The sequence below is a fragment of the Pan troglodytes genome, chromosome 19 (assembly GCF_028858775.2).
Source record: "Pan troglodytes isolate AG18354 chromosome 19, NHGRI_mPanTro3-v2.0_pri, whole genome shotgun sequence".
Lineage (NCBI taxonomy): Eukaryota > Metazoa > Chordata > Mammalia > Primates > Hominidae > Pan > Pan troglodytes.
Window position 1 is genome coordinate 11,202,819 of NC_072417.2, and position 25,161 is coordinate 11,227,979.

General features: G+C 52.2%; 3 protein-coding genes across 7 annotated transcripts in view; 1 reads left to right on the forward strand and 2 right to left on the reverse strand.

Annotated features, from left to right (window-relative positions):
• VPS53 (VPS53 subunit of GARP complex) overlaps positions 1-3,350 on the reverse strand; it is a 240,471-nt gene extending 237,121 nt beyond the window's left edge. The window contains exon 1 of the transcript XR_010152741.1: positions 3,278-3,350. The gene's annotated coding sequence lies outside the window, so the exon portion shown is untranslated. The remainder of the gene's footprint in view (positions 1-3,277) is intronic.
• A 115-nt stretch (positions 3,351-3,465) lies between these two features.
• TLCD3A (TLC domain containing 3A) lies at positions 3,466-14,323 on the forward strand. Of its 2 annotated transcripts, XM_016931108.4 has the most exons (5): positions 3,466-3,862; positions 4,194-4,277; positions 8,932-9,133; positions 11,555-11,650; positions 12,655-14,323. In XM_016931108.4, exons 1-5 carry the CDS (start codon positions 3,741-3,743, stop codon positions 12,922-12,924), a joined length of 774 nt encoding a protein of 257 aa, XP_016786597.1. In that variant the 5' UTR covers positions 3,466-3,740; the 3' UTR covers positions 12,925-14,323. The 2 variants fall into 2 exon arrangements, with proteins under 2 accessions (XP_016786597.1, XP_054525928.1); XM_054669953.2 differs by lacking the exons at positions 8,932-9,133; positions 12,655-14,323 and having other exon boundaries at positions 11,555-11,644.
• A 1,649-nt stretch (positions 14,324-15,972) lies between these two features.
• On the reverse strand, positions 15,973-23,204 carry GEMIN4 (gem nuclear organelle associated protein 4). 4 transcript variants are annotated; one of them, XM_009431512.5, is made up of 2 exons: positions 22,974-23,204; positions 15,973-19,446 (listed from the first exon to the last, which is right to left on the reverse strand). In XM_009431512.5, exons 1-2 carry the CDS (start codon positions 22,981-22,983, stop codon positions 16,280-16,282), a joined length of 3,177 nt encoding a protein of 1,058 aa, XP_009429787.2. In that variant the 5' UTR covers positions 22,984-23,204; the 3' UTR covers positions 15,973-16,279. The 4 variants fall into 4 exon arrangements, with proteins under 4 accessions (XP_009429787.2, XP_016786599.2, XP_016786600.2 ...); XM_016931110.4 differs by having other exon boundaries at positions 15,973-19,847; positions 22,974-23,116; XM_016931111.4 differs by having other exon boundaries at positions 22,492-23,029.
• Positions 23,205-25,161: the final 1,957 nt, after the last annotated feature.

A 25,161-nucleotide genomic window follows, 5' to 3' on the forward strand; every position in this document is an offset into this window, starting at 1 on the left:
AAAAATCCCTCCGTAGCCCTTTAGAATGGGGAGCTTTATAAATTCTCTGTTCAAGGGGGCGACAGTCTACATTTGGTAAGTGAGTTTTACGTTGGCATTAAGTAGCCCAAATTTCACTCTGGAAACCCACACAAGCAGTGTAACGACAAACTGGTGAAACCCCAGCCCCACGGCATGGAGTAGTGGAAATGACCCTGGAACACGAATCCAGCCCCAGGTTCTAACCTGAGCCTTGTCCCGTCACAGGGTGGTGAGTCAGCGGCCCATCCTGCTCTTCGCTTTCTTCATGTGTAACATGGAAACAACAGGTTTAGCCAACCTCACTGGGTTATTTTGAGACCCAGGTGAGCTACTACACGTGAAAGTGCTTTGAAAATTTGTAAAGTTACATATAAACAGAGAATACTGTTCATGGCAGCATCAGAGCCCATCAATTCACCATACAAATTTATGAGTAAATAATTAGGAACAGTATTCATCAGAAACTATATTGTGAAAGATTATTATTCCCTCCTTGCTTATCAGGCTTGAAGGCAGTATAGTCATCCGGCACATGGAACTAAAGGCAGAAAGTACTGAGTTCGAATCCCAGCTCGCCACCAGCAGTGTGACCTGGGGCGATTTTTAGATTGCTCTGGTCTGAGTCTCATTTTGCTGATACATACACACACACACACACACACACACACACACACACACAGTGAGAATAACATCTGTTGTGAGGATTTAATGAGACAATGTAGACAAAACATCTGACATAGGACCTAGCAAACAGTAAGTACTCAACAGGCATGAGCTTTGGAAAGTATGAAACACGTATTGCACCCTCAGTTGTGCCAGCCTCACTTGGGGTACAAAATGAAAAGACACAGTCCTTGTTTCTAGGACCTAACAGTCTGGTGGAGAAACATACAAATAAGAAAACAACAGGCTCGTTACCCAAACCCGAAGGCAGACCTGGAAACCTTCTTAGAGAAGGAAACAGCTGATTCGAGACTTTTGAAGGATGAGGAGAAGTTTGTGTAAACCAGGCCCCGGGTTTTTCATTTGGCCTTACCATTTGCTGACGGGTTTGATCGCTTGAAAAGCTAAGGTTCATGTTTCTGCTTGTTAGCTTTATGGTGATTCAACATAAACAGTCTGGTGACTTCACTGAGCATGGTGTTGAAACTGATCTTACTTGCTATTTTCTTTTTTCTTTTTTTTTTTTTTTATTTGAGAGAGAGTCTTGCTCTGTTGCCCAGGCTGGAGTGCAGTGGCACGATCTTGGCTCACTGCAACCTTCGCCTCCCGGGTTCACGCCATTCTCCTGCCTCAGCCTCCCGAGTAGCTGGGACTACAGGCGCCCGCCACCATGCCCGGCTAATTTTCTGTATTTTTAGGAGAGATGGGGATTCACCATGTTGGCCAGGATGGTCTCGATCTCCTGACCTCGTGATCCGCCCGCCTCAGCCTCCCAAAGTGCTGGGATGACAGGCATGAGCCACTGCGCCCGGCCTTTACTTGCTATTTTCTATCCATGAAACATCTCTTGTTTTGTTTTCAATTCATAAAGATGCCTTACAGCTTCTTGTGTAGGGGGAGACTGGTTCCCACCACTTAAAGGTGCGAGCATACTCAGTGCCAAGCTGCTGCTCCCTTTAAGGAGGGAAGGCAGGGAGGACTTGTAACCACCTGTCACTCTCTGGAAACGCTGGCGCTGGAGGTCACTGTGATAAATGCTTAGGAAAGAGACAGTGGACTGCACAGAGTCGTTTTCCTGGAGAGAATGGAGATTCACAGGTAGCTGGTTTTGTCCACAAGCAAATGTGAAAATAAAGAGAGCGTCGCATTTGTCAGATACCTTGGGACCAACCTGAAGTGGCTTTCTCCTTTCACTGAGAATGTCAGCAGTGAATTTGGCAGTTAGAGATGTTGCCCTAAGTGGATGAAGTTTGAGGCTTTTCTTGAGGCTGTCTGCCACCTTCCTGTTGGCTAAGTCCCTTTTCTTAACCACCTATAGGAAGATGTTAGAGGCTACATTCATTCCAAAAGGTCACAGCCTAGTAACTGATACTACCGCTGAAGGAAAACTATCTTTTAAACCTGAGAAACATCTTCAGACTCCATCATGAATGAATCCAAATTGAAAAAAACAAAAGCTGTGCTCAGTCTACACCAGTTCCTACATCACTAACTGCCGTGTTAAAGTAATTTAACTGGCACCTAACAGAAATCATCTGCCACTTTGTAAAAGTCATAGACTCATAAGAATCTAGAGCTGGAAGACCGTTAAAGAGCTAGTGATCCAGCCTCCCTCTCATTTCACGGACCAGCAAATCGTGGCCCACAGAGCCGAGCCCAGCTGTTCCGAAGTCCTCATACGGGATTTTGGTCGGCATTTTGCACGACGGTGATCTGAGGAGACCTTTCATTTGTAGTAACATAAATCAACTGTATTTCCCACCCCCTACATTTGTTAGCTGAGGAAGATACAGACCAAAGCAAAATAAAGCTGGAAGTTCCTAAAGGACAGAAGCCAATGATACTGAAATTCCTGTCTTCATCCATGTGATTGGTGCTTGGCACAAATGAAATGTATTCCAATTCATTCAAGTTTAGACGCCTGTCCCGATAACTGTTTTTTTTTTTTTTTTTTTTTTTTTTTTTGAGACAGAGTCCCGCTCCGTGGCCCAGGCTGGAGTGCAGTGGCGTGATCTCGGCTCACTGCAAGTCCGCCTCCCGGTTTCAAGCGATTCTCCTGCCTCAGCCTCCAGAGTAGCTGGGATTACAGACATGCACCACCACACCTGGCTAATTTTGTATTTTTAGTAGAGACGGGGTTTCACCATGGTGGTCAGGCTGGTCTCGAACTCCTGACGTCAAGTTATCTGCCCGCCTCGGCCTCCCCAAGTGCTGGGGTTACAGGCGCGCCCGACCCCGATACTTTTAAACAACGACACGTTGTGAACAACACCACAGTCACTAAGCCTCTGGATGGTGTCTCCGGATAGATCCAAAGCCGAGAGGCAGTAAGAGCCTGCAGCCTCCACAGTCCGCCTCCTGGTGCAGGTGGAGAGGGGCTGCTGGAGGCCCCTGGACCTCACGCTTCCTGAGAGCCACCCCGGAGCGGCTGCAGCCGCTGGCGGGACCGGGAAAAGCATCTCGGCCACATCCTGAGGCCTCCCACCGAGAAGCACCAGGGCTTGGTGGACGAGGCCCGGCGAACCCAGGGCCACACGCCGCCTCCCCCCTTCCTTCCCCGCGGGCCTCGCCCCACCCCGGAGGGGGTTCCTACCTGGCTTCCTCGGCCCCGCGCCCACCCCGCCCCTTCGCCCGGGGCCGGCGAGAAGAGCAGGTCGGGGAGGGGCGCGTCCGCTGACGGAACAGAAGCCGGGAGCCGCGGCCCTTCCCGCCTCCGCCTGGGCCCCGCGGCCGCTCGGGAGGGAGCGGCGGACTCGGAACTCGCGCGCGCCGCGGCCCCGGCCACAGCCGCCGCCTCGGTCCCCGCCTCCGCCCACCCGCCCGCCGGGGACGCCGGGGAACCCTCCGGGCCCAGGGACCGCGAGAGACCCCGCCCCGCCCTATCGCGGCCGCCGGGCCTGGTCACGCGCAGAGCCGCGCCGCGGGATCGGGGCCAGCGCCGCGCGGAGGCGGGACGGGGACAGGGGCGGAGGGTTGAAATCGCGCGGCCGGGCCGGGGCGCGCCGAGCCGAACCCAGCCACGCGGCGCCAGCGAGGCGGCCGGACCCGCAGCCCCGATGCTGCTGACGCTGGCCGGGGGCGCGCTCTTCTTCCCGGGGCTCTTCGCGCTCTGCACCTGGGCGCTGCGCCGCTCCCAGCCCGGATGGAGCCGCACCGACTGCGTGATGATCAGCACCAGGTACCGGCGCCGCCGAGACGCCCCCCGAGGCCCGGGGCGCTGCCCACCCCACCCCACCCGGCCGCGGGGCCCAGGGCGGAAAAGGGGGGCGGCAGGAAGCCAGGGGGCTGCTCCCTCCGCGTCCCGGCGGCCCGAGTTCCCGAAGCCCCTCCGCGTCCTCCCCTGGCGGGAGCGGGGCCGGGGCGGGCGGGAATGGCCGATGAGCCTCCGGAGCCCGCTCCCCACATCTGCCGGCGGCTGGGGAGAGTCAGGCCGAAGGGCTGGGCTGGGCTCTCTGCGGTCCTCGGACCGGACTGAGCGCGCGCGCCGTTTTCCTCTCCGCCCGCGCTAGGCTGGTTTCCTCGGTGCACGCCGTGCTGGCCACCGGCTCGGGGATCGTCATCATTCGCTCCTGCAACGACGTGATCACCGGCAGGTAAGAGCCCGGGCCGGGGGCTTGTTGCAAATGTCACATTTCAGTAGCTCGCAGGCTCTGGCTCTCGCAGCACACGCGCTCAGAAAGCTGACTAATGGGAAAAGCTGGCACCACAATGGGCTCCTTCTTCCTCTCCGGAGTCTTCGAGCACCCCCAGCTTAGGAGAAAGTCCACGGAAATGAGGGAGGACGACAGAGTCGGAGTCTGATTTCAGGTGGTGTGAGCCAGGGATCCAGGTCCTTCATGGAAGAGATAAGCGTGGAAGCATTTACGACTGGGAGTGTGGCTTCTGATTCTTGCAGTCGGCTTCACTGGGTTCTCACTCTGGAGCATCATTGGCTAATAGACGTCCAGTGTGGTTAGCAGAGCCCCCCCATGGAAAGGAACCAACCCACCACCCCTTTCCACGCAAACGCCGCTCTTGTTTTTCCTGCAGATTTGCTAAAGGTGATTGAGAGGTTCCCAGCGCTTAGAACACGGACTTGTACGTCTATCAGAGCTCAGTCCAGAGGCAGGTCAGGAAATGTGCAGCTATCTGCAGTTCCAGTGAAACAAATCATAAATTAAGACCAGAATAGTCGACTTTGTACAGTAGTTAGACCTGGACAATGGTGGTGCTTTTATTTTTTTATTTCAAGCCTTTTTTTCCCCACCGGTCTTGCTAGAATCACACTCACTTTCTCCCAAGTTGAAGGACCACAGTCGGATGTGCAGGAAGTTGAACGGCCTTTCCAGGCCCTGCTCTCCTGTGGGCTCTGCCAAGTCCTGCTTCTCACCTGCTGAGACTGAACTGCGAGGGGCCTGAGCAGGCCGTCCGTCTCACTCTAGCCTGCGGTCTTACTTGGGATCAATCCTGCGGTCATGATTTTTGTGCTTTCCTTCTGCCTTTTTAAAAACAAAACTGGCTACTGGCGATGAATAGGTAGATGCTACGATAGATCAAGTGACATCGATTGTAGACACCAAAGGTTAATATTGGTGTGGCTGGGTACAATTTTTCTTCTTCTTCTTCTTTTTTTTTTAAAGACAGGGTCTCACTATGTTGCCCGGGCTGGTCTTGAACTCCTGGGCTCAAGTCATTTTTCTGCCTCACCCTCACAAAGTGCTGGGATTACAGGCGTGAGCCACCACACCCAGCAAATTTTTTACTTTTTTTTTTTTTTCCTGTCGAGACCTCAGGCTGAGATGCAGTGGCATCATGACAGCTGACTGTAGTCTTGAACTCCAGGGTTCAAGCCACCCGTCTTCCTTAGCCTCCCAAGCTTGGACTACAGGCACACACTACTACACCTGGCTAACTTTTTTTTGTTGTTGTTGGTAGAGACAGGGGTCTCCGTGTTGCCCAGGCTGGTCTTGAACTCCTGGGCTCCAACGATCCTCCTGCCTGGGCCTCCCAAAGTGTTGGGATTATAGGTGTGAGCCACTGCACCCGGCCAAAAAAGGCCTTTCAGGGTTCATATACTATATACTAAATATTTTTCTATTATATGCCTTCTCATTTATGCCTTCATATAGAATGCGATTAGATAGAAGGAGTTAAAAATCCCCCCAAATTATAGGAAGAAGGTGGTATGGGGCCAAGGATTTAGTCAGATTCTTACAGGGATTCAGACACTAAAATGACAAAGTCACAGCTCCAGGTGGTTTTCTCAATTTAAGTACTTAATTCAGATAGTACGTTGTTGTTTTAGACAGGGTCTGGCTCTGTCACCCACGCTGGTCTGAACTCCTGGGCTCAAGCCATTCTCCCACTCAGGCCTCCCAAAGTGCAGGGATCATAGGTGTGAGCCACCGTGCCCAGCCTGTATAGTACCTTTTAACATTTAAAAGGACTCCCCCTCCCCGCCGCCTTTCTTTTTATTGAGATGGAGTCTCGCTCTGTCACTCAGAGTGGAGTGCAGTGGTGAGATCTCGGCTCACTGCAACCTCCACCTCCCAGGTTCAAGTGATTCTCCTGCCTCAGCCTCCTGAGTAGCTGAGATTACAGGCATGTGTCACCACGTCTGGCTAATTTTTGTATATTTAGTAAAGCCATGTTGGCCAGGCTGGTCTTGAGCTCCTGACCTCAGGTGATCCATCCGCCTCGGCCTCCCAAAATGCTGGGATTACAGGCATGAGCCACCGTGCCTGGCCAGCTTTCCCATATTTAATTATTTAATCTTCACTGTAGCTTTGACAGGTAAGACACACAAGGATTATCATCTTCATTTTACAAAGAAAGTTAAATCACAGGCTGGTAGTAGTGAAGATTATAATCCAGATCTCTTACTAATAAATCTTCAGAGGATTCTACTCAAGAGTCACAATTTCAGATCTCTTCTCTGAATTGGTGAAAACATGAAAACCCTAGATTCCCTTCAAGGGGAGAGGCCAGTTATATTTCAGCTAAAATTTTAGTAGCTGTTTATAGGTATTTTACTTGAAATTGCTTCAAGAAAGCACCTGAGACCATAGATGGGCACTGGAATAAGTATGGCATCTTTTTGACCAAAAGAAACCTGGCTAGGTCGGGTGCGGTGGCTCCTGCCTGTAATCCCAACACTTTGGGAGGCTGAGGTGGGCGGATCACTTGAGGTCAGGAGCTTGAGACCAGTCTGGCCAACATGGTGAAACCCCCATCGCTACTTAAAAAGAAAAAAAAAAGAAAATAGCCGGACGTGGCGGCAGGTGCCTGTAATCCCAGCTACTTGGGAGGCTGCGGCAGGAGAATCGTTTGAACCCACGAGTCGGAGGTTGCAGTCAGCTGAGATCGCGCCACTACATCCAGCCTGGGCGACAGAGCAAGATTTTGTCTCAAAAACCAAAACCAAAAAAAAAAGGAACCTGGCTAATGAATTCACCTACCAGTGTGTTATACTTGCCATTACTTGCTTGCCTTATTTGTTTATTCATTATTTACGCCGTGGTAAGTGTGGAGTTGCTCAAGAGCACAAATCAGATGGCGTCTCTGTAGACTGTATTTCCAGTGTTGCAGTTCAGCGGACTGGCTCCGTCCGAAATCAGAGACAAAGTTAATACAGATTTCAGGGCCCTCGGCTTACAATTTAGAACCTCTGGGGACTGGAGCTCTTAACAAGCACTGCAGGTGATTCTGATGTTCAGGTAGTTTGAGAACCATAAAACGAAATGGTTTTCTACCTAACACGTGGATGTGCATCAAACGTTTGCTGACCACGTGAATGGAATCCTCAAATAGTACATGATTTCAATTTAGATGTTTCTTCACAGAAAACATCTGTGGAATGCTTATCATTGGGAACCACGTTGTATGAATTGTAGAGGCTTCCCTTCTAATCTGCTCTAGGACGGTGATCAACTATGATTTCCATTCAGCAAATACTGATTCAGCCCCTTTGGATAAGTAAATGGGAAAACTGTCTTTTGACCTAGCCTCTCTCCTGGTACCTAACCGCCGTAATGTGGCCCTTGAGCTCCAGGCTCATTTCCAGACCTGCTTTTTTTGTTGTGTTTTGTGTGTTTTTTGAGACGGAGTCTCACTCTTTTGCCAGGCTGGAGTGCGGTGGCACCATCTCGGCTCACTGCAACCTATGCCTCCCAGATTCAATCAATTGTCCTGCCTCAGCCTCCCAAGTAGCTGGGAGTACAGGTGCGCACCACCATGCCCAGCTAATTTTTGTATTTTTAGTAGAGACGGGGTTTCACAATGTTGATAAGGCAAGTATCGAACTGCTGACCTCGTGATCTGCCCGCCTCGGCCTCCCAAAGTGCTGGGATTACAGGTGTGAGCCACCACGCCCAGCCTCCAGACCTGCTTTTCTTAATGGAATTGAGATTATCTCTAGAATTGCTTTTTGGGTTTTTTTGTTTTTGTTTTTTTTAGATGGAATCTCACTCTGTCACCCAGGCTGGAGTGCAGTGGTGTGATCTCGGCTCACTGCAACCTCCGCCTCCCGGGTTCAAGTGATTCTCCTGTCTCAGCCTCCCAAGTAGCTGGGACTACAGGTGTGTGCCACCACATCTGACTAATTTTTGTATTTTTAGTAGAGACGGGGTTTCGCCATGTTGGCCAGGCTGATCTTGAACCCCTGACCTCAAGTGATCCACCCGCCTCAGCCTCCCAAAGTGCTGAGATTACAGGTGTGAGCCACCGAACCTGGCCAGCTCTAGAATTGTAAAGAAAATGGCCAGGGTTGCCTCCCAGAAACTCCATAGAGTGGGGTTGCATGCAGACAAGAGAAAACTCACAGGTTCCAGGATTTAAGTTAGTAAAACCCCCAACTGTTGAGCAGCTGAGGAGTTAAACTAGAAATGTTGGATTTGTGATTTGGGACACTTTCCAAACCAGCTTCTTGGTGGGGCCGTTGAATCATTTGTATATCTATCTATATCAAAATCAGTTTTATCACAAAATGCCACACCATCTACTACAAATTAGTAGCTAAGTCAGGCAAGTAGTGACAGCAAGCTGCTTCAACAGGCAGGGCTGAGTGAATGCCTGCTTTTTGCCTTTGACACTCACGAATTGGCCCTGAAACTGAGAGCAAGTGGTCTACTCTCCCTGTTTATCAGTTTCAACATCTTTATTGTAAAGTATTTGGAATAATAATAGCTGATCAAGCACCAAGCTTGGCTGTGAGCCTTCCTAATGGACATCCACAATGACTTCACAGGCCATTCGTATGCTTTCTTTCAGGCACTGGCTTGCCCGGGAATATGTGTGGTTTCTGATTCCATACATGATCTATGACTCGTACGCCATGTACCTCTGTGAATGGTGCCGAACCAGAGACCAGAACCGTGCGCCCTCCCTCACTCTTCGCAACTTCCTAAGTCGAAACCGCCTCATGATCACACATCACGCGGTCATTCTCTTTGTCCTTGTGCCAGTTGCACAGGTATGGCCTTCCAGGACAGCAGACCAGCAGCTGGGTTGAGCTGGGTGTCTTTTTTTTTTTTTTTTTTTTGAGACAGAGTCTCACTTTGCCGCCCAGGCTGGAGTGCAGTGGTGTGATCTCAGCTCATTGCAACCTCCGCCTCCTGGGTTCAAGCGATTCTCCTGAGTAGCTGGGATTGCAGGTGCCCACCACCACGCCCGGCTAATGTTTGTATTTTTAGTACAGATGGGGTTTTGCCATGTTGGCCAGGCTGATTTCAAACTCCTGAACTCAAGTGATCCGCCCGCCTCGGCCTCCCAAAGTTCTGGGATTACAGGCATGAGCCACTGCGCCCGGCCTGAGCTGGATGTCTTGACCGTTACTTAGGAGTCGGGATTGCCCCTCTTTTCTTTGCCACTCATAGGCACCCATTCTCCTTGTGCCTGCTGCTTCAGAGCCACCTCCCCCAGGTGAATAGTGGAGGAACACCATTACACATGAAACGTTCATGATCCTCCTTACCAACATCAACATACTTTGTTTTTCTTTTTTGAGACAGGGTTTCACTCTGTCACCCAGGGTGGAGTGCAGTTGTGGGATCACAGCTCACTGTAGCCTCAAACTACTGGCCTCAAGTGATCCTCCTGCCTCTGCTTCCCAGGAAGCTGGGAACACAGGCACACACTACAACGTCCAGCTAATTCCTGTAATTTTTGTAGAGTTTCTCCATGTTGCCCAGGCTGGTCTCAAACTCTTGGACTCAAGTGATCCTCCTGCCTAGGCCTCCCAAAGTGCTGGGATTACAGGCGTGAGCCACTGCACCCGGCCCCAACATTCTTTTTAACAAACCCCCAGCGCTCTGTGATTCCCTAGCATTTGTCAGAGGTTCTATCCTTAGTTCAATACAAGATAAAAACAATATAAAATACAAATATAATACAAAGCAACATAACAGTGCCAGAGAGCACTGTGTGGATTATTCTTAGGTCACAAAACACAGATTCTCAAAGCAAATAGCCTCCTACTTTCTCCCCAGATCCATTTCCCCATAAAAGCCCACCCAACAAGGAAAAGCACTGGGAAAGCTGAGGGGAAATTCCTCACTCTTGAGTGCCTGCCAGGGGAAGGCATGCGTTTTATTTTTTTAATTATTCATTTATTTATTTACTCATTTTTTTGAGATGGCGTTTTGCTCTTGTTGCCCAGGCTGGAGTGCAATGGCTCACTGCAACCTCTGCCTCCCGGGTTCAAGTGATTCTCCTGCCTCAGCCTTCCAAGCAGCTGGGTTTACAGATGCACGCCACCACGCCTGGCTAATTTTTATATTTTTAGTAGAGACGGGGTTTCACCATATTGGTCAGGCTGATTTCAAACTCCTGAACTTAGGTGATCCACCTGCCTCAGCCTCCCAAAGTGCTGGGATTACAGGCGTGAGCCACTGCTCTTGGCCGGCATGTAGTTTTATTTTATTTTTTAAATAAAGAGATGGGGGTCTCCTTATGATGCCCAGGCTGATCTTGAACTCCTGGGCTCAAGGGATCCTCCCGTCTCAGCCTCCCAAAGTGCTGGGATTATAGGCGTGAGCCACCGCGCCCTGCCAGGCATGTGATTTAAAAGTTCATAGCTTGCTAAATATTAGAAACTATTAGCCTTATGCTGTAGATGAAGAAACTGGGGCTCTAAGAGTATTCTTATATCTCTCAGTGGTACTAAGTGGCAGAGCTGATATTTTACCATGCTTACTGCTTTCTTGAAAAAGGAGGCCGGGCGAGGTGGCTCATGCCTGTAATCCCAGTCAGAAGTTCGAGACCAGCCTGGCCAACATGGTGAAACCCCATCTCTACTAAAAATACAAAAATTAGCCGGGTGTGACGCTGTACATCTGTAGTTCCAGGTACTCAGGAGCCTGAGGCAGGAGAATCATTTGAACCCGGGAGGCAGAGGTTGCAGTGAGCTGAGATCACGCCATTGGTCTCCAGCCTGGGCAACAAGAACAAAACTCCGTCTCAAAAAAAAAAAAAAAGAAAATAAATAAAAAGGGTAACGTGCATTAAATTCTTTAAGAAGTCTCTGGGACCTACCATCTAGGAACCAGAACATCTAGCACAGGGCCTGGCACATTTTGTTGAACCGAACAGGCTGAGTGTCTTGGCATGACTAAGTTCGATACACAAAAGTAGGCTGCAGCCTTCCTTCCGGCTGTCATCAAAATTCAGAGCTTGGTGTGGGACGCTGTCATCCTGTCTGAATTTGCCTCTGGATCCTAGGGCTTGGACCATCAAAGTGCTGTTGCCACGGAAGCAGCGGGACAGTAGTCTGCGCTTGCCTATTGAGCGTCCTTTGCCCGTCACGGTTACCCTTTTCAGTAGCACTCGTTGGAATTTTCCTTTTGGTGGTTTATTAACCTCCACTTACTTCCCCTTTTCGTTTCGTCATCCGCAGAGGCTCCGGGGAGACCTTGGGGACTTCTTTGTCGGCTGCATCTTCACGGCAGAACTGAGCACTCCGTTTGTGTCGCTGGGCAGGGTTCTGATTCAGGCATGTATGAATGAAATGGCAGAGAGAGTGAGGGCTCTGATTCAGGCATGTATGAATGAAATGACAGAGAGAGTGAGGGTTCTGATTCAGGCATGTATGAATGAAATGGCAGAGAGAGTGAGGGTTCTGATTCAGGCATGTATGAATGAAATGACAGAGTGAGGGCTCTGATTCAGGCATGTATGAATGAAATGGCAGAGAGAGTGAGGGTTCTGATTCAGGCATGTATGAATGAAATGACAGAGTGAGGGCTCTGATTCAGGCCTGTATGAATGAAATGGCAGAGAGAGTGAGGGCTCTGATTCAGGCATGTATGAATGAAATGACAGAGTGAGGGTTCTGATTCAGGCATGTATGAATGAAATGGCAGAGAGAGTGAGGGTTCTGATTCAGGCATGTATGAATGAAATGGCAGAGAGAGTGAGGGTTCTGATTCAGGCATGTATGAATGAATGGCAGAGAGAGTGAGGGCTCTGATTCAGGCATGCATGAATGAAATGGCAGAAAGAGTGTGGGAGGGAGTGGATTCTGCTTTTCCTTTCGAGATGGTGGGTGTGGAGAAATCCCTAGTGCCAGGAGAGTGGGATGAGAGATCCTAAAACAGCCTTAAAGGTCAGCTGATCATCTCAGCCAGTGGGGGTGAAATTGTAGGTTTGATCTAAGTTTGATAGTTTGATACAGCTCATTCTATTTTTTCCCTGGTTACACACATACTTTAATCCACGGTTCCTGTACTCCTGTCAGCTGGGTGGCCTGGGTCAAATTCAAAATCACTATTGGAGAAAATGAGGTTATTTGCACATCTCAATATGATAGTGTTCAAGAATGTCTTCTCCAAGTGTTAGAAAACTAGACAAACGTCTGGGCGCCAGGGAATCTGACAGCCAAGGTCTTGATGAGCACCTGCACCTGTGTGGCATTTACTGTGGTGGGACTTGGGCCAGTCGCTCCCTGATGCCCAGCTTCTTGGTGACCTTACCTTTTTCCTTCCTCTTCTATTGCAGCTAAAGCAGCAGCACACCCTTCTGTACAAGGTGAATGGAATCCTCACGCTGGCCACCTTCCTTTCCTGCCGGATCCTTCTCTTCCCCTTCATGTACTGGTCCTATGGCCACCAGCAGGGACTAAGCCTGCTCCAAGTACCCTTCAGCATCCCCTTCTACTGCAACGTGGCCAATGCCTTCCTCATAGCTCCTCAGATCTACTGGTTCTGTCTGCTGTGCAGGAAGGCGGTCCGGCTCTTTGACACTCCCCAAGCCAAAAAGGATGGCTAAATGCTCCTGGGAGTCAGGCGCAGCCTCACACCAGCTGCCTCCTCCACTCAGCATTCCATGGACCAGATTGTGCCCTGGGTGGCCTCAGACTTTGGGTATTGATAAGCAGATGGATTTGAGTTTTTCTAAAGAATATTCATATTACCTCCTTCTTCTAACCTGCCCTGTTTGCAAAAGCACTTTTGTAGTAACAACTATTGGGTCCTGTCAGACCTCCACGGACAGCAAAGTGGTTTTAATGCAAGCCCAAGGATCCTTCTTAGGGTCTTATCTCAAGAGCTCTGGGAGGTGGAAGCATGGGGTGGGATCGGTGGACCAGGGTGGTAAGTGTCTGCACATCTGCCTGTCCCTGTATCAGCGGCTACCCACCTTCCAAACCACTCAGGGCAGTACCCATGGCACTGGGCCCACAGAAGCACGGGATGACTTGGTTCTTGGAAGTAATGTCTTCTTGTGACATGGGCCTGGGACAATCATTGTGGGTAGGTAGTTATTGATCGTTTACTAGATAACCCATTGGTTCTTTGCCTCATCCTCTCATCCATGGGTCAGAGTTGAATTCTTATGTCTATAGACTTCCAATCAGAAGTCTCACTGGTGGGGCTGGGGGTGGGGGCAGGCAGGAGGCATGGATGGGAACCTGAGTAGGTAGTGTGGCCAAGAGGTCAGCACAACCTTTGCAGGCTGACTTGCTAAGTCTGACAGTGTCAAACTTGTGAGCTTACTGCAGTCAGTCACAGATGCTGTTCTTTTTAACACACCCCTTCATGCCCAGCTTTCCCCATATCCACATGCAGAGGGCGTGCTCATAAAAACTAAAGGGAAACGTGAAATGATGGCTTTGGTAGCTGTTTACTGGGTAACCCCACTGTGACACTGTCCTTTTCATGTGATGTGGAAACCAACTTCTGTCCTCCAAACCATGAAATGTGTCATCTAGACTGCAGAGTACTTGAGTGCTTTGCCTCCCGATACGCCAGAGCTTGTGGTCCAAAGCCCATTCCTGTGTGTCCGTCCTGCCATTTAGCCACAGAAGGCTGCAGAGTGAGGCGGCAGCTAGCCTGGCCAGTGGCTGTCCCATGGACCGACACCTGCGCCCCCTCCTGCAAGCAGGATTTTCTGGTGCCAACACTCATCATTCCCGATCAACTAGGATGGATTTGAGACTGTGCTACCATGTGTTCTCAAGTGGTAGTTTAAAAAGTGGATTTTTAAAGTGCCTTTTAATTGTCTGTGAACGTCTAAAGGACTCATTTGTCTCATTTTGACTGTTGAGTCTTTAATGGGTGCCATTTAAAAAACAAAATGCTATTTTTTAATTGTCTTTTTTTTTTTTTTAACTATCAGTGTATCTTTAAAAGTCACCCTTACGGTGATTAAATTGCACTAACATTCCCAACTTATTCTCATTTGTGAAATACATCAATATCAGTGTCCTGTAAGAATCATCCTGTGACCTAGCTCGACTGGCTGCTGTGTGCTGTGGCTCAAGGTCTGTGTCCATGTAACTAGCAGAGGGGTGTGTGTGTGAATGCTTTCAGCCTCCAGAAAGGTCTAGCTCACACCTCACTCAAACCTATTTGTGTGGTTCATGGTCTCAGTAATACATTGAAGGTTCCCAGAGTTCAAGCGTAGTGGTCACACGTAACTTGAGACCCTTTCCTCTCTTCATAAGTGAATCTTACTAGGAATTGGGAGAGTGGAAGACCGATTATTGGTCAGGGAGCCAAGCCTACTTTACCTGAGGAGAACCTGAGTAATGCCCCATTGTGAAGGAGGGTGTGGATACGGAGGGAGTGATGGGACATATTTTTCCCCCTTTCATCTCACACATTAAACATGTCCCCAGCCAATTCTCATAGTTTCCTCATACCTCAGACACCTTAAACTCATTTTTTTTTCTTTTTGTAGAGACAGGTTATCTCTGTTGCCCAGGCTGGTCTCAAACTCCTGGCCTCAAGTGCTCCTCCTGCCTCAGCCTCCCAAAGCACTGGGATTATTATAGGTGTGAGCCACCGTGCCTAGCCCACTCTCAATTTTTTTTTTTTTGTTTTAGACAGGGTCTCACTCTGTCACCAAGGCTGGAGTGCAGTGGTCTGATCTCAGCTTAGTGCAGCCTCTACCTTCCAGGATCAAGTGAGCCTCCTGCTTTAGCCCCCTGAGTAGCTGGGACTACAGCTGTGTATCACCACACCTAGCTAATTTTTGTGGGGTTTTTTTTTTGTAGAGACAGGGCTTCCATATGTTGGCTGGTCTCAAGTGATCCTCCCGCCTCGGCCTCCCAAAGTGCTGAGATTACAGGTGTGAGCCACCACACCTGGCCCAAACTCATTTTTTATGTTCCTGCACACATCATTCCCTTATCCAAACCATTCATTCATCCAAATCTTGACAACCCCTCCTGAGGCAAAAGCTAACGTGACCCATCCATTCAGCACATCTCTGCTGGGTTTGCCATGTCTCGTCTTCACAGTAGCCCCTTTGGGGGTGACTGAATAGATGGAGTTAAGACTGTATGGGAAGTGGGTGTGCTTATTGTCCCAGCTACTCAGGAGGCTGAGGTGGGAGGATCACTTGAGTCCAGGGGTTCAAGGCTAGTCTGAGCAACAAAGACTGTACGCACTCCTCAATTCAGAGGGGACCCATTTTCTTGAGGTCACTAACCTAGCCCCTCGCCACTGAGTTTATCTTGGTCCTCCAATCCTCTCATTTTAGAATTGTGCAGGCCTCTTGGGCACAGCAATCTCATGGCCAGAGGCAGAGCCAGGGCTGGACTGGATTCTTTTCCAAGCTGCTGTCCTTTCCAAGATACCTCAAGAAAAAAACATTAAAAGACGAAATAACTCTTGAAGGGGGTTATACGTACCCTGTAATGCTTTTTCCACTCACATGGTTTCAACTTTGGGCTTATTTGCCAAAATCTAGGATGGAAAAGTCCAGTTATGAACATGTTCCTCCCGGCTGGATTTGATCTTGAAGATACTAAACCCAATTTCAGAGCATATTTAATCGTGGGCTATTGCTGAGGCCGACTTAGAAGAGACAAAGTGAGATGCGAAAGAGGAGAATTTTTATGATAGTCTGTACGTTACAAATACCCAAGAAACTATTTTCTTTACACCATTATTGCCATGACTTTTTGTGGACAGTTTCACGTAACTGTAAAGTCCAGGCTGCTCGGGTCTGGCCCCTACAGACCTGCCATGTTGAGGCCCAGCTTTTTTGCTCCCGCACAGGTAAGAAGCTGCTGATCTTCTGCAGACCCGCCATGTTGGGGCCCAGCTCCCCACGCCGAGTCAGAAGCTGCTCATCTTCTGCAGACCTGCCATGTTGGGGCCCAGCTCCCCACGCCAAGTCAGAAGCTGCTCATCTTCTGCAACAGGGTTTGGCGCCGTTCTTCAGGGCTGATGCCCTCAGCAATGGACTTTAAGAAGCGCTGCTCGTGTGCCCTCTGGAGCAAGGAGCTGACAGAAGGGTTGGTCTTGCTCAAAGTCTCATAGCAGGTGAGGGTTTCCAAGGCTAAAACGTAGAGTGGCTCACAGACCTCCGGGTGGAGCATGGCCATGATGTGCAGAGCATGGCAGAACACCTGGGTGTAAACAAACAGGGCTTCCTGGGTCAGGTCCTGCTCTGGTCCTTGAGCCCAAGGGCCAGCTGCCTGTATCGACCTGACTGAGTCCAGGAGGCGGGTCAGACTGCCACAGAGGAGTTTGACCACGTGGTTCCAGCCTTCCAGAGGAAGCCAATTACGACAGCTATGGCTGCAGAGAAACTGGAAAGTCCTCAGGAAGAGGACGGAGAGTTGCAGCTCCTGGGCAAAGGGCTTCAGGTTGAGCAGGGGAACAAACTGAATATATTCCAGGCTATAGGGGACATGGAGGAGCTGCTTCTCCAGCAGTCTCCTGGTCAGCTGGTGAAGGCGCTGCCACTCCTGAGGGCTGCACCAAGGCATGACTTGCACCAGGGCCACCAGAAAGCCTTTGCTGAACAGTCTGACTTCCTCAGGATTGCCCACATCCACCACCAAGAGAGACAGCATCCTCTCCAAGATGCCGCTGGAGATGCAGCAGCACTCCATCCAGGCCAGGAGCCCCGTGCCAGCCCCGTACCCTGGGTGGGCCTGGGAGGTCCACTCGTCTTCTGAAAGCTTACAGATCTCAAAAAGTGTGGCTGGCACTTCACACTTGAAGTGCCCCTCGAAGAAGTTCTTCAGCCTCAGGCCCACAGTCCAGTCTAGCTGTTCTAACTTGCGGTGGAGCCAGGACAGGGACTTGATCCAGACATCCGGGGAGAAGGTCTCAGCATTGGCTGATACAATCTCACACAGGAGCTCCAGGATACGGATCGCTAGATCCTTCCTATCCAAAGAGAGGCACCGCTTCTCCTTGGGAAGCTGCCAGTATTTGCTGAAGCTGTCCAAGAGTTGGCACAAGCTGAAGAGGAGTGGAAATGGGGAGCAGGTCTGGAGCCAGTATTCCTCTCGGCACGCGTTTGCCTCTAGAGTCTGGATGAAGATCCTCAGACTGAGGTCTACCTCTTTAACATCTAACCTCAAGAAAGGCAGGACAAATTCCTTCAGCACCTCGTCTGGCTCAAGAAGAGCAGCCACTGGAATCCCTTGGGGTTTCACGGGATGCATCAGGCAGTTCAGGAGCTCTAAAAACTGCTTTTCTTCCTTGGGTGTAGAGAACTTCATCCAGACGGTTTCTTTGAGGCATGACACCATGAAAGTGGCAGATGAATTGGGACCCTGCTCTTCCACAAACCTAAGGGCAGGGAAGGCAGTGAGAATCTGGGCCAGGAACTTGTGGGTGCCGAGATTGAGCACAGCCAGGCTGCACATTTTCTTCACCGTGACTTCCGGGTGCACTATGACCAGGCGGGCCACGGAGGCCACAGCTTTTGCCAAGCCCTGTTCGGAGGCACTCTGAGTGAGCTGGTTAAAAGTTGTATTGAGGTCTTCCTGAAAACCCTCCACATAAGCCAGCAACTTTTCAGAGAGGCCCTTTCGCCCCCAGGAACGCAGGATACCTGCAAGGACTTTATTTTTACCTGGCAGGGAGAGGTCTGCGTAACATTCCAGGATCAGGTGGATCACCTGCCGGATCTGAGACTCAGGGATGGCTCTGTCAGCTGTGCTGACGTCTATCACTGTTTCCAGCAGCCTCAACACCAAGTCTGGCTCTCGGAAGAGGGCCCTGTTACTCCCCAGGCAGGCTACCCACTCGTCCGAGAAGGCCCACTTCTTCTCAGAGGCAAAAATGTAGCACACTTCCATATGGCGGTCCATCTTCTGCTGGATGATGGCCATGGCAATGGAAGCTGTGATGTCCTCCAAGGCCCTGTTCTTCAGCACCGTGCTCGTTTTCCTCAGGAAGTCCCTGACACACTCCGCCAGCTCAGAGACCACCTGCCTGTCCTCCTTGGACAGGCTGGTGCGGTTCAGGTAGAGCGTCGCGTTCTGGCTGAAGGAAGTCAGACTGTCGCACAGCCGGTAGCTGTCGTAACTTGTCCCCTGGCTGCTGTGGAGCACGGCCTGCAACTCCTCCCCCCACTCCCGCAGCAGGCGGTGCAGGAACTCGCAGCCCACGAAAATGGTCTCACTGGGGAGTTTGGCCAGCGAGGTCAGGCTGACATCCCGTTCTGCCTCCTTCACCTTCTCTGCCAGCGCCTGCTGGTGGTAGGGATTCTGAGTGTCCGAGTTCCACACGGAGATCACCGTGGCCAGTTTGTCCAGATACATGGTTGCAGACACCTCCTGGGGGTCGTCCTCTGTCAGTGCAAACACAGTCAGCATGTCAGCCAGGTTGGCCAGCGCACAGCACTTCCTCCCCGGGCCCAGGATCCGACTCTGGATCTGCGTCAGCCCGCGGAGCAGCATGGCCAACAGGGGCATGGTGGGGCACACGTCTGGGTCTGACCTAAGCCTCTTTGGAGGATGGGGGAACTCATCTAAGGCAGGCAGGTACTTATGGGCCATTGCACTAAACTGGGAGAGCAAGGGGTCCTGCGGGTGACCCTTGTGCTTCATCATCTCCCACCAGACGTCCAGGAAGAAGGCCACGTCTTCGGAAGAAGTGTCAACGGTCACGTGTTCCAGAAAGCGCTCTAGTTCTGCATGGCAGATGGTGGTGGGCAGGGCCATCAGGAGCTGGATAAAGAGTCCAGAAGCTTCCAGGGATTTGAGCAGCTCGAAAAGGATGGTGTGGTTGATGGTGGGGATCATGTTGCCCACCGAGAAGAACAGGTCTTCCTGCCACCGTGTCTCTGTGTCGGACGGGGTCACGGGGTGCGGCTGCAGAACCTTGGCCCAGATGATGATCAGGGCTTTCTTCTTCCAGGCAAAGGGCTGGGAGTGTGCTGCAGCCGAGGAGATCTCCCTTAAGGCCTCCACGATGGGCCGTCCAACATGTTCCCAGTCAGACTTTGTTAATTCTGCCAGTGCCTTAGGGTGGAACAGCTGCTCAGCCAGCAAGAAGCCTCCATGCAGAATAGTCATTTCTTCACAGATGTTCAAGGGTCCTGCACATAGACAAGCCAAATAAGACAGTATAGTGAAAATGTTTCCAGATGGCCACTGCTGTTAGTAGGCTGTCATGGTTAGAGATGACAAGGGTTTTAAATGACATCAGCAGAAGGGGAGAAGGGATGACTACAAGAGCCACTGCACAGCTGGAGTCAGAAGGACTTGGCCGAGGAATCCAGAATGGCTTCCGAGCTCTCCAGCCTGGGAACTGGGAGGCCACCAGGTGACATCACATACAGGGAATGGAGGAGAATCAGAGCAGGTGTGAGGAAAGATGAGTTCAGCTTTGGCCATCAAGGTACAGATGTCCTCCAGCAACGGAAATGCCGGGTGGAAGTTCAGGAGGGAAGTCAGCTGGGAAATGTGATTCTGAGAGGTATCTGCCCAGAGGGGATCACTGGAACCAAGACGGTGAATGAGATCCTTCAGGAAAAGTGTGTGAAAAGAAAAAGCTGGGCTGCTGAGGCGAGACCCTCCAGCAAAGGCTGGGCCAGCAGAGGATGTGGGGAGAGGGTTTTAGAAATAGGAGGACAGTACAAACTACAGGGGCCACTGAGCATGTACCACAGGACATGACAGCTGAGCTTCTCATGACAGATGAAGGGAGCATAGCCACAGGGTAATGGGCACAGAGCAATCACACAGCCACAGGGTAACGGGCACAGCAGCAATCACACGGCCACAGGATAATGGGCACAGAGCAATCACACAGCCACAGGGTAACGGGCACAGCAGCAATCACACGGCTACAGGATAATGGGCACAGCAGCAATCACACAGCCACAGGATAATGGGCACAGAGCAATCACACGGCTACAGGATAATGGGCACAGAGCAGTCACACAGCCACAGGATAATGGGCACAGAGCAATCACACGGCCACAGGATAATGGGCACAGCAGCAATCACACAGCCACAGGATAATGGGCACAGAGCAATCACACGGCTACAGGATGATGGGCACAGAGCAGTCACACAGCCACAGGATAATGGGCACAGCGCAATCACACGGCCACAGGATAATGGGCACAGCAGCAATCACACAGCCACAGGGTAATAGGCACAGAGCAATCACACAGCCACAGGATAATGGGCACAGAGCAATCACACAGCCACAGGGTAATGGGCACAGAGCAATCACATAGCCACAGAGTAATGGGCACAGAAGGAATCAGACAAGCCCTGCCTTCACTCTTTATAAACTTGCCTTGGGAACAGGCTTCAAACATCCTACCTTTCAGGGAAACGGTCCACCCCACAGCTCCTTCCAGTCAAAAACAAGCTACTCATGGCCCTAGCTCTGTGGGAGAAACCAGGGAGTAGATACAGAAAATACTGTGCTAGATTAAGCCTTCCTTCAGGGAACTAACGATTGACACAGACTTACCATGGAAAGCATCTTGGGATGTTTAATCAGACATGGGTTTAAATCCTAGTTCAGCCATTTAAAAATGATGTGATTCTGGCCAGGTTCAGTGGCTAGCATTTGTAATCCCAGCTACTTGGGGGGCTGAGGCAGGTGGATCCCTGAGGCCAGGAGTTCCAGACTAGCTGGGGTAACATAGTGAGACTCCACCCCAATCTCCAAAAAAAAAAAAGGGATGTGATCTTGGTCAGATTGCTTCTCCAAGCCTTCCTTCTGCATATGTGGGGATAATACAGACTTCATGTTATGCCTTTGGGGATCATGTGATATATACCAGTCAAGCCCTTGCTAGTGGGTTGGCACTGCTATCTCCTGACCCCATCTCCCCGGGACGCTATGATGGATAAATGAGATAGAGCTACAATAAGAATCTGGTTACAGAGTCTAATTAAGTGCTCAGTAAATGTTGGTTTCCCCAAACCTTTTCATGGTTGGCAAGACCAGCATCTTGTCACTATTCTTTGCCTCCCCCAGCTCAGAAACATCAAAGGATGTAGGTCTTTATCAGGTATGTTTCCTTTGGCCCAGAAACTAAAACGAGGGTGCAAACACTGCTCCCTATTCCTCATTCCTGAGTCATCTCCCCTTTCCCAGGATTGAGAGATGCTACTCCTTCCTCAGTCTGTCATGCCCCCAAGAGCTCATATTCCCCATTTTCACAGGCCAGACACCAGCAGAGAAAACACTGACTCCAGGAGACTAAGGACCATCTTTCCCCTCCCACCATTTATGGGAGCGGCAGCAGGCCAAGGGCTCAGCACTATGTAACCTACTTGTGGAGGCAATCCATCTCATCTCACAGTGGCTGAGACCGACTCCCAGGGAGGGTTACACTGCAGAGGGGACCTCCCTGGGGGTTACCGCCCTTCTTTCTGGCTCAGGAGGCTCTCCCAGGGTCCCAAAATATGGTCCCTCCTGACGCTGTAAATTTAATTTTATTGCATTATTGGCTTAGTTGAGCAGATGTTTGGCCCTAAACACCTGCCTTCCAGGCGCATTAAGTACGCACAGTTTGAAGTAGTAAGTCTCATGGCGGTTACTAGCTGGAAAATACTCCGGTACTCTATCATGGATGGTTAACTAGTGCTTGCCACAGCCCGCTTCTTAGGTTTATTAAGCGCCTACTCCATGCCAGACACTGTGCTAGGTGGTACACAGGTAAGATCTCTTCTATTCACAATCACCTTTTGAGGACTACTATTCTTGCTCTAGAGATAAGGACACTGAGGCGCAGAAACGATTTGCTGAGGGTGTCCCAGCCTGAATGTGGTGGGGCTGGGAAGCAATTACGGCTGAGGGGCTCCAAGCCCTTAGAGCTCTGCCATTCCGCTCCTGAAAAGCTGTCTGGGGGCGGGGACCAGACCATTTCCCCCCAGCCTACTACTGCTGACACATCTCGGGGTGCCTCACCCCCAGCTCTCCCAGAACAGCCTCCTGGTCTTAGCAGCGTGTGCCAAGATTTAGCAGGGAGCATCTAGTTCCTGTGGGCTCCCTCCCAGACCTTGCCTGTAAGATTCTGAATCAGGACGCACGCAGGTTCACAAAGTGACACCTCAGGAGCGCAGCCGCCCCAACCGCGGGTGTGACCCGCGCAACCCCACAAGGGACACTGTACCTCGGCGATCTCAATGCAAAGTCGCCCAAAACTCAGTGGGGAGACACACTTCCATTCTCCCCGCTCTGTCGATGAGGAAACGTCATGAGCGTAAGACACTTGGAGCTTTAAGACGCTTGCTCAAGAACGCAGTTGCCGTTCAGGAAATGAGGCCGTCGGGGCGCCCAGGGGTGCTCGGAGGGAGCCCGTTTCCCAAAGCACGTGCGCGAGCCCCAGGCGCTTCCAGGGGCTCTAACTTCACGTCTGCTCCGTGTTTTGAAGCGCGGGGGGCCGGAGGCGGCAAGCCGCGGCCCAACACGCGGCGGGACCCGGACCACCCCCCGCCAAGGCCACCCCGGGACCCCTAGACCCGCCCCAACGCGGAGGACGTTTCGGTCCGGGCCCGCGCGAGCGTGCGCGGCATGAGGAGACCCAACGGGGCAGCACCGCCCTGGTGGCGCATTGCTGGACGCAGCCCGGGGCCGGGGAGCCGCGGCACCCACCTAGGTCCATGGCGGCGACGCCGGCGGCTGCGCGGGGCTAACGCCCCCTCCCCTCCGAGAACTCGAACGCGGCGCGGGACGCACGGTACGATGGGAGGCGCAGGCGCCACGGCGGCCGCGCCTAGGCCCTGCTCACAACCTCCGCCCGGCCCCGCCCACAGCCTCCCCCGCGCACGCGCAGTCCTCACGAACGAGCGCGCCAAGCGCACAGCGCCGCCTTCCGGCAGGACCTCCCACCAGCCCTCAGGTTCCCGGACGTCGCTCACTAGACCCCTCCGCACCGTCCCCTGCCCGGCCCCTCTTCCGGGGTCCCAGCGGGGCGGGCTCATGATTCCCCGGCCCCGCATTCACCCTCACCTGGTAACCCCGGGCGTGCCCCGCACACAGTTCACCCCCACGAGCGCCTCCCCCGGGACGCCCACTACCCAGCGCGGCCGCACCACGCGAGGCTTCCACTCCCTCCCGCCCAGCTCGCGCCACATACAGTCCCTCAACGCGCTCCTGCCGCGCCGCCCCCTCCAGACAGCAGCGTTCCGGATCCTAGACGCTTTTTGACGGCTGGTCCTCCCCAGAAAATGCGCCGTGTGAGCCCAAACATGGTGGGGTATACGCTGGACCCCGAGCTTGCAATCTGTGCTTGACAAAACACAAACATCGTGTGCCTGTCTCCTCCCCCTGAGATCGAGTAGTAACAGCCATTCCAACTCTCCACCTCCAGCTTCTAGCACCAGGGACCGCCTCCACCACCCCACGTGCCAAGTGGAGTTCGAGCTGGCGCGCGCGGCCCTCAAGCAGCTGAAGGGTCCCCTGAGCGATTAAGAGAAGCTGCTGGTCCATGGCTTGTACAAACAGGCCACCCAGGGCGACTGCGACATCCCCGCCCCTCCGGCCTCAGACGTGAAAGCCAGGGCCAAGTGGGAGGCTCGGAGCGCGAACAAAGGGGCGTCCAAGATGGACGCCATAAGGGGCTACGCGGCCAGAGTGAGGAACTGAGGAAGAAGGAAGTGGGGGGCATGGAGCGCGAACAAAGGGGCGTCCAAGATGGACGCCATGAGGGGCTGCGCGGCCACAGTGAGATGAGGAAGAAGGAAGTGGGGGGCATGGAGCGCGAACAAAGGGGCGTCCAAGATGGACGCCATGAGGGGCTACACGGCCACAGTGAGATGAGGAAGAAGGAAGTGGGGGGCATGGAGCGCGAACAAAGGGGCGTCCAAGATGGACGCCATGAGGGGCTACGCGGCCACAGTGAGATGAGGAAGAAGGAAGTGGGGGGCATGGAGCGCGAACAAAGGGGCGTCCAAGATGGACGCCATGAGGGGCTACGCGGCCACAGTGAGATGAGGAAGAAGGAAGTGGGGGGCATGGAGCACGAACAAAGGGGCGTCCAAGATGGACGCCATGAGGGGCTGCGCGGCCACAGTGAGATGAGGAAGAAGGAAGTGGGGGACTTGGAGCGCGAACAAAGGGGCGTCCAAGATGGACGCCATGAGGGGCTACGCGGCCAGAGTGAGGAGCTGACGAAGAAGGAAGTGGGGGGCTTGGAGCACGAACAAAGGGGCGTCCAAGATGGACGCCATGAGGGGCTGCGCGGCCACAGTGAGATGAGGAAGAAGGAAGTGGGGGGCTTGGAGCACGAACAAAGGGGCGTCCAAGATGGACGCCATGAGGGGCTACGCGGCCAGAGTGAGGAGCTGACGAAGAAGGAAGTGGGGGGCTTGGAGCGCGAACAAAGGGGCGTCCAAGATGGACGCCATGAGGGGCTACGCGGCCAGAGTGAGGAGCTGACGAAGAAGGAAGTGGGGGGCTTGGAGCGTGAACAAAGGGGCGTCCAAGATGGACGCCATGAGGGGCTACGCGGCCAGAGTGAGGAGCTGACGAAGAAGGAAGTGGGGGGCTTGGAGCGCGAACAAAGGGGCGTCCAAGATGGACGCCATGAGGGGCTACGCGGCCAGAGTGAGGAGATGACGAAGAAGGAGGCTGGCTGAGGGCTCCTCGGGAATGGAAAGGGCTTCTTAGACCTTGATGGCTGAAATGTCCTGAAACTGTCGCAAGCTTAGCCGAGACATCAATAAATCACTTAAACTGCATGAGAGTGACCGACTGCTGTTGGAAAGGAGAAACTCGGTGACTGAGTGCTGCGGCGGCGTCCAAATACACAGACGTGCTTTTTGTATGGTTTTGGGTGGAG

Bases quoted from the DNA above. Each gene is read 5' to 3' on its own strand.
- TLCD3A (XM_016931108.4), top strand. From the start codon at position 3,741: ATGCTGCTGACGCTGGCCGGGGGCGCGCTCTTCTTCCCGGGGCTCTTC. The intron at 3,863-4,193 runs GTACCGGCGCCG...CGCCCGCGCTAG, and splicing joins TGCGTGATGATCAGCACCAG to GCTGGTTTCCTCGGTGCACG. The intron at 4,278-8,931 runs GTAAGAGCCCGG...GCTTTCTTTCAG, and splicing joins AACGACGTGATCACCGGCAG to GCACTGGCTTGCCCGGGAAT.